The sequence below is a fragment of the Pecten maximus genome, unplaced genomic scaffold, assembly GCF_902652985.1.
Source record: "Pecten maximus unplaced genomic scaffold, xPecMax1.1, whole genome shotgun sequence".
In the NCBI taxonomy this organism is placed as follows: Eukaryota; Metazoa; Mollusca; class Bivalvia; order Pectinida; family Pectinidae; genus Pecten; species Pecten maximus.
In genome coordinates, this window is record NW_022982279.1 from 1 (window position 1) to 20,550 (window position 20,550).

General features: G+C 35.1%; 1 protein-coding gene across 1 annotated transcript; it reads left to right on the forward strand.

Annotated features, from left to right (window-relative positions):
• Nucleotides 1-15,401: 15,401 nt before the first annotated feature.
• LOC117320439 (zygotic DNA replication licensing factor mcm6-A-like) lies at nt 15,402-18,769 on the forward strand. Its single transcript, XM_033875037.1, has 3 exons — nt 15,402-15,529; nt 18,100-18,243; nt 18,639-18,769. Exons 1-3 carry the CDS (start codon nt 15,438-15,440, stop codon nt 18,751-18,753), a joined length of 351 nt encoding a protein of 116 aa, XP_033730928.1. The 5' UTR covers nt 15,402-15,437; the 3' UTR covers nt 18,754-18,769.
• The last annotated feature ends 1,781 nt before the right edge of the window (nt 18,770-20,550 follow it).

Genomic DNA, 20,550 nt, shown 5'->3' on the forward strand with positions numbered 1-20,550 from the left:
CAACTTTTGAATTTGACTTTCAGTGTTGCAAACTCACCTACCCCATTATAACAACATACCACTACCCGTTTAAAGAACGGGCGCCACCATTTTGATTAGTCACATGATCAATCATCACGTCACGTGATAGGTTGAACAGAACAAAAAGCAAAATTTAAAACGATATATTAGACAAGCTAGGCTAGTCATGACAATTTATTTTGGATAACAAAATCATGGCTAGGGTTGACCCTTGGATAAGAGGCTGTGGCGGTTCTAAGACGGATTCTACCGCTAATAAACTTCAGCCCATTTTAGGTATCTAGAAATCAATAAAGTAGATCCAACTACTTGCACACTTCTCAATCGGGAAACGAGAAAAAATGAAGGAAGTAGATTCTAATCGGTGCAATGAAATAATAATCGTTTTTAAAAGAAATTGAAATCGGTTTACCTGTTCCGCTCGGCTTCAAAGATGGCGGCAACTGACAGTACTCATGGACAGTTTAAAAAAGCAACGAAATAGTCTCGCGAGATGTTTTGTTAGCCGCCGTTATCTTTCTGAGAAAGGATATTGTTAGTGTTGTCGACTGTTTGCCAATATCAACTACTGAGTCTGCGCCGGATTTTTTGTTAGCCGCCGTTATCTTTCTGAGAAAGGATATTGTTAGTGTTGCCGGCAGCACCGGCTCCTGTACTGTTGTTATAGAAAGGCTAACAATTCTAACAACTTTCTTTTGGTGAAAGCTAACATGTTTCGGATCGGGTGAATATATAGCTTCCCCTTGGTCCCTTCAGTTGTGCCCACAGAAAAAAATTACCGACACTTACCATAGGTGCTTAGCACGTTTATTGGTCTATAATCGGTCTTGGGCTTATAAACGTGCTAAGCACCTATGCACTAACGGTGGCAAGCTATCTTGGATTTTGACGACGGATATTTGTTGAGACGTAGTGGTGGTACTGGATACTGTATTTCTCAAACTTGATGTACATGTATAGGTCTCCCCAGATCCCTATAGTTGTACCCATTCAATTTTGAGAAATGAAGATGATCGTGAAACCAAAATGGCCGACAGGCATCCATCTTGAATTTGGACAGTTGAAATTTGTAACGTAATTGTTATTTCTTGTACTGGAAGGATTGTGCACTTCTCAAACTTGGATGTGTTGGCTCTCCTTGATCGCTAGTTGCGACCAACCAATTTTGGTTGTGATTGGGAAAACCAAATTGCCGACAGGCGGTCGTCTTTTATTTTTACATCTCTATATCGCTACTTGAGACGTAATGGAATTAAGGAAATTTCTCAATCTCCATATATGTAGGTTCCCCTTCGTCCTTTTTGTGGCCATTCAATTTCGAATATGATGGGGTAAACAAAATGGCTGACAGGCAGCCATCTTTGATTTTGACAGTTGTGAGACCTTAATTGAAATAATTTTGCCCTCTACGACTTTTTTTTTTTTTTTACAATATCAGCAAACCACTTTTGATTAAACTAATATTGAGCTTAGTCGTTCCAACCCAACTGGTCACTTTTATGGATGACCATGTATATATGTCAACGCCAGATCATCGAGCGCTGATCACTCGTATATATGACCACCGGGGATGTTATTTTTGCCAATACACACTAGGGGAGGTGCAAATACATGTAGACTGTAACTAATTCTCAAGTCCCTGTGATGTGCAGGTCAAAAAGTCTTTCCACACATTCTAATTTTGCTATAATTTTATCATCTAAACATTTTTTTGCAAATAATTTTCTTGGATTTGTTAATGAGCTGATTTTAACGTAAGAGTTTTTATTAACATTTGATTTGATAATATTTTATATTTATTAACTAAAAACACGACCTTTCGTTTAGTTTACACAGAGACCTGATAAGCTCATATATGCTTATATATGAAAGCAGGGCAAGTGATTGAAAAAAGTTGAAAATACAAAGAAATTATAGCAGAAATAGGTTGTGCGGAAAGACTTTTTGTGACCCGAAATTGTAGTACAGTATTTGGATTTGAAAGAAGAATTTTACTGACTCGTGTAAACTCGAGACTTGTATATATATCAAGTCTCTGTGTAAACTAAACCAGGGACGTATAATAAGTATAGTCTATAGTAAAGTCTATATATGTCCCTGACTAAACCAGAGACGTATACAGTAAGGACCGTAGCTTTTAATACTTTTACCCTTTCCCCCGCGATTTATGGTGACGAGTGTACATGGAGAAATAATCACCGTGTTTCCTGGTGATAGACCAATTATGCCGATCGATCACCGGGGTTAAATCATCAAAGATCGCGGTGACCAAGCGTGCCGCGGTGAACCTCCGCGATCGAGACACTGAGGACCACAGAGGATCACAGAGGATCAGCAGGACTCATCGGTGCCGACTCATGCGATAAAATTTACCTGTAATATGAATCGGTATGGAGTAATTACATGTATATAACTGACACCCATCAACGCTATGATCGATGTGACCAGGGACGTACGGTATAACCATTTGCCATTGGTTTTAATTGTTTCCATCTCTTAAAAATGCCGTAGAATTAAACATCAGTTTTACTTAGCTTGAAAATATGATGATTTTTTTTGTCACTAGTCGTAGTCTAGAGGGGACATAGATAATGTCTAGTATATTTAGATATATAAAGAACTGTAAAAATTCCGCTTTGTGTCGCTGACAGGTAAAAGAAAGTAGATTTGATGGAAGTTATTTCTTGAGTAGTAGATCTAAGAATCACTGTGTGATGATCATTTATCATTTCAAACAACTTTAATCCAAGTAAGGATATAATTTGCATACATTTCTGGTGTAGGGCCAGAACGCACTAGCCTACTATATGAAAACATTGAATGTGCCGTCACCGTTTGGTGTCGCTAAGATATAAGGTGTAAATACAATAAAACCGGTGTGAAATCGCACGTATCTTACCAATATGGATAAATGAGATATTTATTTACCCCAGATCACCCATTTAGTCCCACCTAGGTGTTTTATTCCGTCAGTATAGACCCTTGCTTTACGCTAGTCAAAATTTCACGCTGTTGACCTGCCATTTTGTAAGTGACAGTACGACTAACAACCCGAATCGGAACGCAATGGACCGAAAAGACCATATATAATTTATTGTGTTTTTCTTCTAAAGTAGTTTGAATCAAGAAATCTAAGCTTATTATTTCACAAAACCTGTTATATTAAATTCAAAAATTCATAATTTCTTAATTATAAGCGGTAAAATCTATAGAAATAAAAGTTGTATCATCGCACATGGTTAGGTAATTAGGCCGACCGCGACCTACAATGTATAGTTAGCAACATGGCGTCGAATCCAGAATGAAATATTGACTAGCGTAAAGCGAGGGTCTATAAGGACTGAATAAAACACCTAGATGGGACTAAATGGGTATACTGGGGTAAATAACTATCTCATTTATCCATATATGTAAGTGTTATGTCATTCCCGATTTTATTGTCAGCTGTCGGAGAATTCCACGTTTTCATATCGTAGTGTGCCAGACGAGGCCAATAGAAACTCTGGCTAATTCCACATATGAAACTGATTAAAAGTGGGAATAACACTAATTATGTGTAATGATACTGGTTGCATAGTCAAAAACCTGCAATATATCGTATCTTAGGGCATCCATATAATATGGGTGTTAAATGTACCGGCAGTTTCATGTCTTCACATTAATATCATGTCACTGAGTATTTTTTTTTTCACTCTGGCCTATTTTATGGTTACTGTTTCTATCAAAAATGTGATTTCAATGATTTTTATAAAATCTTAATACTTGTACGAATTTCATCGGTTAGATTGACAAGTCACCTTATACAAAGCAGATGACACTGAAGTTCGTCACACCTCAGTGAGCATTGTTGCTGTCAATCAAACGCCGCGGAAAGGCTTTGCGCGTATTTCATTGGTTGATAAGAATGATTGACAAGTCATTCTCCGTGCACAGGTAAGATTTACAAGACAGTTACGAATTGTCTTGTTATTACTATGCATCAATCTTTTACAGATAAATATATTTTCAAATAAATGATAACTATTCTTTTAAAGTTTTGCTATCAGAAAGTTAGTTTTATCACGTTTATGACCATAACGAGTTAAATACATGTATATCAATCCATAATTTTACCATCGATCATTGGAATTGTGGAAGTTATTTAATTCATGTTACGGTGTTTGTCTTGTTGAGTACGGCAATAAGATGCATGTTAAAAGCACACGATTTGTAAATGATCTCCATTTCGATAGTGATACTTCACGCATACGAAAGTCAGTACATGGTATTACATCAACAGTTTCTTTGGTATTTTTGATAATAAACATTATATTTATTTAACATTATTTAAGAAGACAGTACGGTGGTTTTTAGAAGATAAAAAACATATTTGCTGATTATTTCATGTGATAACAATAAAATTTCAACGTATATTTTTTTCTGAAGCGTGTGATTCAAATATTAAGCTGTTAAAGCATTTCTTTATTTTAGAATCCATGTGACACAATCAAATGTTTTTTCCAAAGACTATATTGCTAGAGATCATATATATTTATGAATATATATGAATTACATCAATTGTATTTGACATGTATTTTGAAAGTTCATTGCATTATCTAAAAACTTTTTCTAATAAAATATTTAACATAAAATGTGGGTTTTTTTTTTAGTCATACATGTATATAAAACTTTAGTCATTTCAGTATATATCACAAGTGGTACATGTACAGAGTTAAAGTTCTTGGTGTTCAAATGCTGACGTGGTGAAACTCGGTGTTAAAGTGTACCAAGAACAAAAAAACGATATTCAAGCATGTTATTTTTTGTAAAAACCAATGAATGATGTCGCGAACCACATCAAAATCGGTTGGCCGAGTGCCGAGATAAAATCTAAGCATTATATTCTATACAAAACTCGCTTCAAGTCATGAAGAACACTTAATTCAGAAAGTAATATATTATAATCATCATGATCTACAATAGACTAAATCTCTCACGTATGAATACCAGTGTTGGAGCCTGCAACAAACTTCTACATATACAGATCTTATCCCGAGGGTATTTTACATGTCATGGTCTCGGGGATAACGGACGATTACATTCTTGAGAAAGATATAATTTTTATATGATCGTTGTCAGTGAAATTAAATAAAAGTGATTCGCAACAATTATAATATAATTGATACTTTATGTACAGGTACATAGTATAGGTTCTTACTAAAACCATCATTTTCGCTCCGTTTTTTATATATATATAGAAAACATACAATTTAGTTCATCGTGATTAATCATAATTAATACTAAAACTTATTAACTCGCAATAATTTTCGTGTATGAATTTTTCAAATTTTATTTATTTATTTTTTATTATCATTAAAAATTTTTTTTTGTTATTGTGTCATTATTGTGAAATGATCGAGATCATTGTGGTTTTACTTTCCATTCGTGTGTCACAAGTCATATCTTCACTTAAAACAGGACTTTAGAAGATTAGAAACATGTTCGGAGAATTACGAATTGAGTGGCTTAGTATAACCGCTAAACAATTACCAAGTGTGAAATTATGGTCCACAAGCTCGTCACACCTGTCACTGCACTACAGGTGTCTGGTGTTCTAATCGGCACACGCCGATAATTCTTGTGAGTTCTCGCGTTTGGTTTCTATGTACTTCAAAAAAGTTCCGAAGATATACTTTTACATGTTGTACGTAAATTGAGCTTGAATTTTATTAAGAATTGCGTGTTACTATAGGGAAGGCATTTTTAAGTTGTTGAAATCAAACATATTATTTTTGGAATTCAGTGGGTTTCGTTTTCCTTTCAAGCGAAAAAAATGTATCTTAAAGGTTTGTCTATAGAATGTTTAACCTAAGTTACCTCATTCATAAACCCACGTTGTTGAAAATTTACTCTATGAATCTTTCCGAAAATCACAAATAACGGTATCTTCAAGTGTATTTGCAACATATCTATTGCTGTTTTGGCTAATAAAAACTTTTATTTCACATCGTGTATGAATTGTATTTTAAATTTCTATTACTAGAAGTATTATAACCGAAATCAATATTGGTATGTAACAACCCGCAAATGCCCTCATAATAAAGGCTATATGATGTAAGTCGTTGTAAACGACCCATTATTCAAATGCCATACATGTTACAGCGACCCGTTAAAATAGAAAATTATTCAAATTTTACATGTTATATACGACCTGTTATATTAGAAAATGAGTAAGATGATACACGTTGTATTTGGCCCGGTATAATAGAAAATTAATAAGATGTTACATGTTGTATATGGCACGTTATAATAGAACATTATATGCCCCTGGTTTCGGTAACATTTGTTATTAACTAACTCACAAATATAAGTCAAAAAGTGTATTCAGTACTTTCATTATTGTTGTCTCATTCGCATTAATTGCAGGCACGTGTTCACGTTTGTTTCTATATATATTTCCTATATGACGGCTCTGATCCCATTAAACCTCTGACGTCACAGGTCAGAGGTCACCGAAACGTAGTCAACGGCTCTGGGTTCGAGAAAAATCGCAATTACTCTAAAACTAAAGTCGCTGTGAAAGTCGACCTTTCAGCATTTTTAGTTTCATCCTAAATCACATTTAAACTTGAAATAGCAAATCGTTACGGGTACACTTTAAGACCACCACGTAATTAAGTCAATTACGCTATGAAGGCTATTTTCACTCCATTCAATTTCATCTCATCTTAAATTGTCCTTATTTGTATTAATTACGAAAGAAATGCATTAAATCTCATAATTGTATGAAAACCTAGCATGTTCAAATTAATAGAGCTGTTAACAAGAAATAATAGAAGTTATATCTCAAATCTTGCTAAATATATTAAATTTGCAAGGAAGAGAAAATTAGAATGGCTTAATAACCAATAATTATGTATAGTCATATAATGTTTCTCATACATATGTTGTATTACTTTTATTAGTAGTTGAATTGTCTGTATGTGCAATTCCAGCACAAATCTATGATAGGATATTGTTTATGATGTAAATAGTAAATTAATTGTTATATGCATGCATATAATCACATATCACTATGTGTAAGGGTATATATGTATACAATAAAAGATCCGGATTTTACAACTTACCATCAGTCCATGTTTTTTTTATGATTTTTACGTACCAGAAACCCCAAGCTATCTATTTAAAAGTACGGGACACTAGCGAGAACTACCCAAGATGTCCGATAATTATTAAACCCGTATTCACTTAACAATGTGACGCTTACATAATTAATTAAGTATCAGACGACTATTGACTAATTTGTGTGTAATCAACCCAGTTCTTGTGATCACTGCTTAATACGTAAATGTGTATGTAATTAATAGCATGCATCTTTCAATGAGTTTCACGTAACGGTGTTACAAGCCGATATCCGTGTTTACCCAATACAAGCGTTAATGATGTTAATTACCGATCATAAATGTATTACATGTATTTGAGATTGATTAATTATCGTATCACGCACTGTATGTTTGTGCATAAATTCTTGCTAACTACGAAATAGCAATATGTGTTCCTATAAAAGTTGCCGTCTGTAAATAACTATCATAGATATTGTACGTCAAGTTGATAAAAGCAAGACCAGGCTATACTATAAAATCCTTTAATACTGTAACATTTAGGTCGTAGAGAAAAAGCAATGTACCGTTATAAAAACAAAAGCTACACATTGTAACACAGGTAAACACCCGGGGCTATGACCTAGCAGCGGTCGCTATGACTACGCACAGTGTCAAGTGATAGTCTGTACAGCTGTCGACACGGGTGACTTGCCCCGACATTTTTTTCTCCTCGTGGTGAAGAAATCGTCCGGATTATTGAGAGAAATTTACTAATGAAAAGTACGCTCCGTTCCCAAAATGGGCTTCCGGAATCGGAACCAAATTTCCGGACTCGTGAGTACAAATAACGTTACGGAAATCCGTTCCCGTGCATTTCCGTCCGGACTGTGAGTTGTCCGGACTATCGGCGTCCGGATTATCACCGGTCCACTGTACACGTGTTGTAGTTTAAGTTAAAACATATTTTATTGATATACAGAAATGACAAAGGGATTAGTCAGCAAATTTTACCAACTTATAAACGACTTCTCCCGTAAAATTAACAAAACAATGAATAATAACATAGTCACATGATGGTACAAAATACAAGAATATTCAATTCAAAAATGTGATAAAGAAGAGAGTATAAAAAATTGAGCATTTTGGATTAAGTTGCTTTTGAATGATACGTGTTGTATATGTATAGACGAGTGAACAGGCACACGTATTCATACATGTGTGTGTATTGGATGAAGATATAGTAAATATACATACATGATGTATACTTGGTATTTACAATCTGAAAACTTTTTGTCCGTACCTCGAATAAAGAACTTTAAACTCGTCTTCGGTATTTTTTAGTGTGTCTTATTTAAATATCACAGACATGTACATAAATTAACCGACCATAGGATCTTTCTCCCAGTATTTTTTTTCTTTCTATGCATATTATTCTCGGTTTTGATTTTCCTGAAAAGTTTGACATTTTGTGTTCCTAAATGGTTACTTTAACTGCTTGATAATACCGCTGAAAAAAATGACGTTTGATACCTGAAATTAGCTGCAGACAATTACACAACTATCAAATTATTAGGAACATGTGTGAATTTAGTTGTGTACTCGTCACCGTTTATCACAGGTAAGTTGCAAGGTTCCTTTGAACTGCAGTCAGAAAACTTTAGATCACAGTCCTACCACAGGCGCTAACAGATTAAACATACCACTGTCATATCAAACAAAAATTGAAAGTAATATTTTCTATGCAAGCGCGTGTGGGCTCACATGAGGGTACGTTATAAATATAAATGAAAATATCTGAATGCGTACCACTTTTATATTGTGAATGACGATGTGGCTAGCAACAACTAAGTTTTATGCCACATGATATATATGTTTTAGCAGAGACATATAATATGTCTTTGGTTTTAGTAACGACATATTATGTTTATGTTCGATAACATAGTATTTTATGTAGCAAATAAATGACCACGACAATGGTACACAGATGAAGATACGGCCGGAGACAGATGTCTGCTTATTGTAATGTTCAAGTCAACAATGTGTCTGATTTTAATGCGTTAATTGAACGAAATATGGTAATAAATAAATAATCACATGCACCCTAATTAAATTGCACTGCGGTCGGTACTGACGATCTGCGGTGTCTGATTTTTGCCGACTCTCTACGAGTTTGCTATTGTACAGGTAACTGTCTTCTGATTAAATATATCAATCAATGTACATGTACGGTAACAAGCGAATCTATATGTCTGTTTATAGCCTTTACATTAATTGCATTAACGTGCAGTGACATCAGCAAACGATTAAAACTTCGACGATGTCCTTTGTAAAAATCATCTAGACATGTCAATCACACATGTGGCAACAAATCTGAGAGTATGTGGGCGGAGCTATAGTAGGCTGTGCCTGATTATGGTGTGTCATCAGGTAAACTGTCCACCCCATTCGATGCAGGTATCCCAGCAATCTATTGTCTAATTAATTCTCTGTAAAAAAAAGTCTTACGCTAGGATTTATGAGAGTGTCGCCCAAAACATAAGGGTATAATTTCACAATATTTAGTTTATATTTACTTAAATAATTACGGTAGCTGTTATCCCGTGTATTTGTTATTAATTATTGAGATAATACACGAACACTAATTGTTGCGATTTAAAACGTGTAATTTCATTTATTTATTTTTAAAAAAAATCCTACGGTAAGATGTGAGATACAGGTAGTAGACATGGACCAACTACAGCCTAACATCCTTCTGGATAACAACATATACTCCCCTCAGGTAAAAAAAACCATAGGGGTCCGATGGGGTCATTGCGAAACAGGTATACTCTCTATTGTAATTAAGATATGCGATTGACAGGTGTTAACAGTTGGTGAAAACATTTCTATAACGGTAATTACACGGCATGTAATTGTTCTGTGTATAGTGAATTAATCTATATCGCTTTCACTAACTTCAATTATGATTATATTACGCGATATAGAGATTTTTTTCTAGAAAATAATGATACACCATTTATAACTCATTTATAAGTATGACCGTTTAATAGATCATTCAGTTTGATTTCATTTGGTTTTAAACGGTAACGATTTGGAATATATGATTTCCTAGCGAATTTTCAATGATTGCGGTAAAACAAAACCACGATAATGATATAATATATCTATTATATACTCTTCTCCGACATTCTCTTCACAGAAGGTAAATATTTTCTTCTGGAACTCCTTTGTTACCTACCAGTTCAATGGACAATTTCAAATTACATGATCTATCATCAGGCTTCGTTGGACGTAAAATAGACTGGTCTGTAGATAGAGAAAGGACGAAATAGTTCACATTGTTTGGACGTTAGGTCTTGATCGTAATGGTGACGTCTGTATTGTTAGTACGTTATTTTGTTTTGCTTCCAAAATAAAAGGGACGGGAAAGATTCCCATGTTATGCTTATAATTAATTGAAATATGTTAAAATGTATTTTATAGATTTCTTTATTACATACACCAATGTATTGTTTTCTCACAATAAAGAGGGCACATCGGACTATACATACACATCATTCTGTAGTCTATGTATTTCAAACAATATTTATTTGACAATTTCCATTTAACAATATACACAAAATTTATAGTATACACACATAGATTCCAATCATGCATGTAATAGAAAAAAAAGAGACCTCGCATAATGATTTTGCTGTGACAATTTGGCTGTTAATGAAATAATGAAGTTGATTAACTACTAAATATATAGTTTGGAAAATATGAGCATGGATTTCTATATCTACAGGTAATTTGAATGCGCCCAAGTGTATGTCTATGCTATTAGCCACCCCGGAATCGTCCCTGTAAACTGCAAGTAGCATATATATATCAACATAAATAATGATAGTAAGAAAACACACAACGTCTTTAAGTCGTGTATTTAAACTACGAAATGTTTAAATAATTGTACAGTCTATGTATGAAACCCGCTACAAAAAGTCAGACGAAATAATTATAAGCTATAGTATTCAGGATAAAATTTGCTTTTCTTCAAACAATTACGAAACCAAAAACATACATTATGTCCCCGCGAGGACAAGTAATGATCTTATCAATGTTTATCGTCTTCTCATCCGTCACAGGTCGTACACGTATATGGATCAATTTCTCAAACAGACATCTTACTAGCTATATACTTCAGATATATGTGATGACTAAATTATGCAATTAAGGACTTCGCTAGATCACGTAAAAATAAGTCCGAGATCTTTCACTAAATAACGAGCCACTTATGTGGCCTCTCCGAGGTCATGGCATCTGAGGTCATGCACAAAGCGCCATCTATAAACAGGTCAGCTAAATCAGTAGTGATTAAATGCATAGGCCTATATACAAGTATTGAATTGTAGATCATTTAAACCACATCATTTATCAACAGCAGCAATTGAGACGTTAAGGGAATTTCGTAGACTCACTATACGGTATCCAGATGTTTTTTTTATTTAGTTATACCCATGATCGTCACGGAGAACCGTATCACTTCGAATTCGAGTCTTACATTAGGGATAGGACACTTGCATGTAAGTCACAAAATCTACCAATCGTCTCGACTGCTAGCGGTAAAAAAATCGGTACACGTACAACGATAAGGGTCGATAATGGTCAACTGAGAGCCACACCACCACAGGTAAAACCGAGGGCTGAATGTAATCGTGACCCTCCGGGGCTGCATCATCAGGGTTCGCGGCGGACAAATTGCTTTGATGTTTCGCGGAGAAACGATCACCGCGGATTTTGATGAACACATTACCACCGGGGATCGCGATGACGCCGTTTTCATGATCCCTGATAGGGATTTAGGGTGATCGGTCGCTGTGATTTACCCCTTGAATAGAAAATCAAACACCGGCACATGGTGACTTTGTGTTCATTCCTACGGTCTGCACTGTATACCAGAGATTCGAAGGATAGGTAAATCTCGCAACATCACGCATGTCCCTTTTGTTATCTGGAGCGGAAGCTTTATGTCGCGAGATTTGGCTGTGCGCCTGCGCCTAACACTGAACCTAGTGTTAGATCAAGGCTCAGATCGTCCAGTGACACAGTGACGGACCGTGAATAATATCAATTACTACTTTTTTGTTCAGATAAATTTTACCTAAAATCGCCGGGTGTAACAAAACAAAAAAAATCAAAGTTTTGACTGTCATAGTTTGAGACGTTAAAACAGTTTCCGGACAGATACTATTTTTACTATGACAAAGTTTAGAGGATTTTTTAGTGTCTTATCACAGATATGTACATAAATTAACCGAACGTAATATCTTTCTCCTTATATTTTTTTTCTATGCATATTATTCCTAGTTTTGATTTTTTGAAAAGTTTGACATTTTATGTTCCTTAATGATTATTTGAAAAAGGGACATATAAGATATGTATGTCCCTGCTTGATAATACTGCTGATAAAATAGCGTTTTATACCTCCTGAAATTGGCAACAGACAATTATACAACTATCAAATTATTAGGAACATGTGTGAATTTGCTTGTGTACTCATCACCGTTCGTCAACATGTCACCCGATCACAGCCAGATAATTAGTTTTGAATTTTATCACAGGTCAGTTGCAAGGTTCCTTTGAACTGCAGCCAGAGAGCTTTAGATGGTTCATTCTCACTTAGCCAACATGCTGAAATTTACCTGTATTACCTGGCCAACATGTCAAATTTTACACCTGAGTGAATTTCAGCTATAGTCTGTTCTTACTTTCCATGAAAGAACTATGAAAATGACAAGTTGAATAAGACTTATATAATAAAGATTTAAGTGAATTTATGAAGGGTACTCATCATAATAAATCTTAGATGTTTGCGGTAAATACTTAAACTATACTCAATTTCTTTTAATCACAGTACTACCTGTACCGGCATTGAAGATACATGTATAAGCTGTAGGTAAAACCCAGAGACATATATATGTCTCTGCCCTGATATACAAGTCTCTGACTAAACGAAAGGTCGTGTTTTAAGTTTATAAATATAAACTATTTTAATTCTGGCCGCTTGTACCATTTTTAATACAAAATGAATATGTATACAGTACAGAAAAGCACACCGCAAGTAATAGACATCTCCAGTTATAGACATACGCGGACTATGTGCACGGAGACAGGCAGATTTCGGGGGTCGTATCAAAAGTGAAGAACACTTTCCTCGACGTCCAACTTAATAGGGATTTGTTAGGATTAAAACGCATTCTGAATTTCAATGTAATATGTGATATTTGTACAGAAAAAAGTTTCACTAGTAGCAGCTTGTTTGCTTGTGTTTAATATCATATTAGCAGCCTATTGAAAATTCGATGTTCATTATCTACTCCGTATCGGCGTATGGACATCTAAAAACATCCCATACGAGTCATGTCAGGATGAACATTTCTTCACTAAGAAGACGAAATTGTGTTTGACAATGTCACACATATTAAGTTGTTTTGTAAACACTTGCAGATAACTGCATATGCCACTTGGAAAGACTTAACAAATTTGATTCATATTGTCTATGCAATTCATTTCGCCAGACCAAATTCACTTCTAAGATTCTGGAATTAGCAATTTGATTGGTCAATTCAAAAGTTCATCCTTACGTGACCCTCAATGGTAAATAGTTATTTTATTAACATCTCAAATTTTAATATCACATCATATCTATAGACCCCAAAATGAACCACAACAAGTTTACTATAGTGGCCATAGACATCAACATTGCATGCACACTATAATCATCATAGACAATACAAATTAATACATTGCGATATGTACATAGTGGCTTTCTTGGACACCAAACCGATGCCCAAATATTTAATTCCTTACCAAACATTGGCCCTAATGAACTGCTTCCGTTTCCTGATGAATGTACTTTACTTGGTGACAAGATTTTCCCGAACCGATACCCTTTGATGACGAGTGTAGGACAAAAGCCCCCCCCCCCCCCCCCCCCCCCCCGGACATTAGCCCCTAGGAAAAACAGAAACTGTTTATTTATATATTGTTATTTTATCTCTGAAATTTAGAGAAAAATTGTGTGGAAAATGAAAGTCCTTGGTTCAATGTCAGTGTAGCATTATATGTCTGTGGTCAAACATCATAATTTAATTTTTTTATATTATCAAGTTAGCTGAAAATTTCAGGAAAGTTCTCCAGGATGAACAAATTGTTACTGATTACACATAATTTCTGACCTCCTAATATATTACAAATATTGATAATCAAAGAAATGCCTACAAAAGCAATAAACATTTCATACCTATTTGCAGTGTCTCAAATTATAATATAATACTTGTACCTAACCAAACATGTGGTACTGTGTTGTAATAATTTTAATTTTAGGAATGATTTTTTGTCCGTACCTCTTTGATGACACCAGACCGGAAATAGCGCGGCAACCTGCACATCACCAACAATTATCCCGGAAATTTAATCAAATCCATAGTACCTATAGAGTAACAGTTGAACATGTAATACGTGAAGTAAAATTGTATAGAGCGATAGGGACACTTTGGCGCCATCCACGTTATAAAATTCGACAAACTGTAGACATCTGTGCAGCTATGGCATACAGACGAAAAAAACTGTTTTCGTAAAAGAAAACCCAAGCTTGACACCAACGTTCTGTCGTAGATCCATATGGTTTAGTGCACGTGATAGTTACCGATTGATCAGACACTACAGTACAATTATGTTACCGTGCACGCTCTGAGTCTATATATGTCTCTGGTCTAAGTGACAATTTGCTGTTATTATACTGTCAACTTTATTAACATAATTCTCCTTATACATAGAAAATATAAAAGACATTTGTTACCTATATAACGTAAAGGAGGACAATTTTTTTTTTTTTTTTTTTTTTAAACACTATCACTTCTTATTTCAGAAAATCATTATGTATCATAATATAGCCAAAGACTGTAGTATCCAGGCATACATGATAATTATTCGTATGTGTGTCTCGGATATACACATTTACTAATGTAATTTAGGAAAACCTCATTTTATACTTTGTGTTAATTGACTTATATGTAATGTGGAAATATTCTATTCTGACGAACACCACGTGTTTGTTTACTTTTTATTTTGATACGACCCCCAGAAACTACCTAGTACGTCTCCGTCTCCGCGCACGTAGTCCGCGTACGTCTATAACTGGAGATGTCTATTTACCGCTGATTGTCCAACATGTTCGGGCGACCTCATATCGTAATAGTGAATTAGAAATCTTCCGAACGAACAGTCACGTGACAAATCTGGCGGGAAAGAGCTCATTGTGTACACTGTAAACACGTTGCTGTACTTTTCGCCATGGATGTTGCCGAACAAGCTGTCAGGACTAACCAAGTGAAGGATCAAGTCGGCGAAAGATGCCAGAAACTATTTCAAGATTTTTTGGAAGAGTAAGCAATATAGTTTGATTACTTTGTTATTTAGTTCGAAAAAAAATATGATGCACCATTCACCAACCACCATGAGCCAGCTGTACGTACCAGGCAAAGTTTTTACATTTTGAAGCATCAAGTTGGTTTTCATATACTACCTTACTATCAAGTGATAGTATTAGTTCGAAATCTAAAATTAACAAGCATGTTGCTACAATCGAAATACCGGAACGGCCAAATTTAACCCAACCGATACAGCAGCACTAGTAAACAGTGCTAACTAGAACGTGTGGAGCATTCGTAGAACGAATATTCATACCATGCTTATAACTGCTCTTCGGCAGGGTATGAAGTCCCTCCTATTGCCGATAATGTAGCAAACCCCGATGTAATTCATATCGGGCAGTATACATTAGTTATTATAATGTTCTCGGATGAAAAACATGCCCTAAGTTGATGATTCTGGTATAGGCCTACGTATCTATTATCAATATTCAATCCACAAACCTGCACAAATACATCATTTCTTTGACAATAAATGATAAAATCCAAAACCAGCAAGACACGCACGGAGATATCAGTTTAAACATACCACCATCTTTGATACAAATGTAAGGTCAATTTCCTTATATAAGGAAATCAAAATAAATTGATTCTAATAAGATTTCTCGCGATAATTTGACAGATAAGCAGATTCAGAGTTATATACCTCGGTGAACAAGGTCAAACATTCTGAAATTGAATAATGCACTTTCTTCATAACCCTTACAAAAAAGTGAAAAAAAACCTTGTTAAATGTCTCTGATAATGTTTTTTTATCGTAGTAGCTTCATCCACATGGTCATGCATGTCAACCATATTTGAATTAGCATCCTCACAAGATCTAGAGTTCTCCGCAAAGTATGGCGGATACGGAAACTCCGAGTAGTCTATTGAAATGTGCAAATTAAAGATTTTCAGAAGTGACAGTAGGCTATTACATTGCCGTCCAGAGCTACATTATTGCAACTAAGGGACTCATTTCTATTGATGTATTGTGTCTGATGTTTTACCTTCATGTACTACTGTTTTGGTGCGTTGTAAAAGTCTGTGATCCATGCATGCATGTTTCCTGTTATGCCATAATATGCACGTTTGTACTGCAGGCATTTATGTAGGACTTTGTCGAAAGCTTTGGCGAGGTCCATGGTGATAATGTCTGTCTGTTTGTTATTGTTGTTATGTTGTGTGAGGTCGTGTGTAAATGTGCCGAGCTGAGTTTCACATGACCTGGATGATCTAAAGTCATGTTGAAGGTTGTATTATAGTATATTGTTGTTCTCCAGGAGTGTCATTGTGGCGCTAGTGATCATATGTTCCATGAGTTTACATGTGAATGAGTCTGTAGTTGGTGGGGTAGTATCTGTCGCTTTTTTTGTACAATAGGTTTATGTTGGCATGTTTTCAGTCTGTTGGCAGGGTACCTGATGTAAGTGATGTTATGTCTCGTAGTTCTATGAGTATTTTGCCGTGTATACGTCTTCCAGGCCCTGTTGCTTTGTGTGGGTTTATGTTGCTGAGGAGTTTTTCTACTCCTTGTTGTGTGATGTGAATCTCTGGCATGATGATATGGTATGAGGTGAAGGTCCTTTGTTTGGTATATATATTATATGGGTCAGTCTTGTTCAGTTGTGAAGGCAGATTTGAATTGTTGGTTTAACTATGTTTGCCTTACATGTTGTGTCTGTCATTAGTTGTCAGTCTTTAACCTGAATTAATGTCATTGTGGATTTTAACTCTGGTTGCATTGATAACCAGATACAAGCACAGGGGTCGACATTAAGGCTTGTCCGCTTGTCCGGTACCAGACTAAATTGTTGTCGGACATGTGAATGTATCAAAACACTTGTCCGATGGGACAAGTAACAAATGTTGTCTTCATGTTGTTTATTTATATTCTAAAATCAACATTCACAAGACTTCACCTTATACATATGATAAAAAAGAAACGAAAATTCGGAACACTATGCAGATGATAACTAAACTTTCCATGTTTTTCGAAAATATTCAATCAGCCCCGTTGGTGTCTTTGAATTGAATATGCATATTGGGGAATATGAATAAAAGAGTAGAGGGAAATTGTAAGTGAATATGAAGGACTTAAGTGGCGACAGATGCTGATACTATCAGGCTCGCTATTTATTGTAAGATTTAGCAAATATAGTATTTCAGATATTTATGCACTATTGCATTTCTACAATTATGTTCATGTTTTAGTCTAGTTTAGTTTCTGTAAATCGAAAATAGGCAGTCAGTAGCATTTTTTTTTCTTCATTATGTAACTTGGACAAAACACCAATAAATATCAGTAATATAGTTGTCATTGCACTGTTATCGTTTTAATGCATGACACACAATCATTGAAAAAACATCATTAAACTTAATTGAAAATGTTCAAGTGGGACAAGTGATAATTCCATTCGGACAAGTGAATATAAATGTTACTTGGACAAGTGCAGAAAAAAGTTGATGTTGACCCCTGTAAGCACCAGTGGTTGTCACAAATAGATGGGTGTTTTTACCTTAATAATATTTATTTTTTTACAAAGATTTTCAGTGGACGGCGAACAGAAATACTTGTCGGAAGTGCAGGAATTAATTAGACCAGAAAGAAACACACTCACAGTCAGCTTCGAAGATGTCGAAAAGTTCAACCAACAGCTGTCTACTACAGTTCTGGAGGAATACTACAGGTTTGATATAGATCGTTGTTCAAAACTAAGACTAATGCTTTCATTTGATATAATGTGCTGTAAACATCCAAGTGTTAAGTGCTACAGTGCTAACTCGATCCATTAACTGTAATATCCTCTGTAATGTAATCATAAAAATTCAGTTTTGATGAAATGATCATAATTTTCATATAATTTTGATTACGTATATATGATAAATTTATGAAAAGAACTCTACATTATTACCTAAAATGGTTTTGTCAATATGTATGTAAAATATTCTCCTTGTGCACAAATGTAAACATGAAATTGCAGTGATTAAGTAATTAGAGGTAGTTAAATTTTATTGAAATCATATTACAACAAAAAAGTCTTTATTCTGCAAATTTTATTGAAAATTATATCTTGTTTTTCAGAATATATCCATTTCTCTGTCGTGCCGTCCGAAATTATGCAAAAGATTGGGGTCAGATACCCCCTGCAAAGGAGTTTTATGTCAGTTTCACAGATGTCCCAACCAGACTGAAGTAAGTTTCAGGCAATGCTTTTATCATATTTTTACAGTAAGTCAAGCAGGCAAAGGAGTATTCTTAGGGTAGGGATCCACTGTTCTGGACAGAAAGCACAGTAGAACGACAATGGAATGCAGTAGAACAAAACAACTACTTTAAAACATGTTCCAAGCAACTGTGCCTTCTGGAATTATGTGTTAACCCTTTGCCACATGTAAGCGTCTCAGGACGCCTTTGCTCCCTTGTCACATTTAAGCACTTTTGGGCGCCCCCGCACCATTCCCATGTAAGCGCTTCTGGACGGCTCGACACGACCTCGGTGCAAGCGACTACGCCATTTTGACTTATTTTTGCTGCTGCATATACAGTCGAACCTGTCTATAAAGGACACCTAAGGGACAAGACAAAAGTGTCCTTTATAGAGAGGTGTCCTTTATATAGAGGTTCAATGAGTTATGTCCCTGATAAACGAAGAAACAAATCAAAGTCTGTTTATAGTACACTATATGTCTCCTGATTTATTATATTTAAACACTTAAACAAATGAATAAAAGACAAATAATCAAAGATAAATGCTTATTTAATTAATTTTCAATCATTCATCTGACACAAAAATTGAAGTTGATATTTTTGATAATTTATATTAAACCTATATATAGTTTCAAAAAAAATATCTTCACAATATCATACTATACTGAATAGCTATTCAGACAAATACTCAACGTAGTCAAAAATGTAAAGGTAATGTTTATCATAGTAAAACAATTTTCATTAATCCTCAATATTTTGAAAAATAAATATGTTTGAAATATCTTTTCTATTACAACATTAACTCTTTATAAATGAAAGTGCATTTTCCTCTGATAATTATAATCCCTAAGCATTTATTTTGAGACCTATTTTCTGAAATCCATGTAGGGATTTAATTTAATAAATACCGTTTTCTGGTTCAGTCAATTAGTATAGTGTATACAAAGACACTCGGAACTCTTCAGCTGTTCTTAATATGTTACGTAGTCATATTCCGTGGAGTTCCGAGTGTGAGAAAATGGCGGCTGACAACCATGTGCCTGCCCTGTCAGATTTGCATACGGTTGATTTTGTAAGTAAAACAATTATGACAGACATAACTATTGCTTTGTCCCTCTTTTTTATTGGTCTTGATAATGATTTAATTACCCCCTGACCATTCTTGTTGTCTAGGCTATGGTTGAATGGCTAAGCTTAGCTGTCACCGGTGGGGTTGAGTAAACAAACACCTCTGCCGATGGCAATCGGTCACTCTCTTGTAATTACTGCCCATTGTTACAGCAACTTACAGGTAACAGGACAATTAGTGACTGATGAAGTGGCTTCCCAAGTTATCATTGCTGCCAGGGGAGTTGAGTAATTGGGGCTCTGCTTGTTATTTAGAAACGTTTTACACACAAATATCAACACAGCTATGGTTTGACGTGTCCGTTATACGGAATTTTTAACAACTTTACAGACAAAAATAAGTGTCCGCTGTCCGCATTAGGAAGGTGTCCGCTATATACATGATATTTATATAGTGATTTTCATTGGGGATTCCTGAAAGTGTCCGTTATGGACAGGTGTCCGTTATATAAGGGTGTCCGCTATTACAAGTTTGACTGTATTGCATGACTAAATAGTGCCCCCTGCTTTCAGACTACACAATCTAAATAAAAGAAATATCCAACTTTCCAACCAATGAAGAATCTGCATACGCTCACTATAAATAGTTTTTGTAACATTTTCCGGGAGATTTTCAAGTAACAAATCATTAAACGGCCTGACAACGGAGATTTCTAAT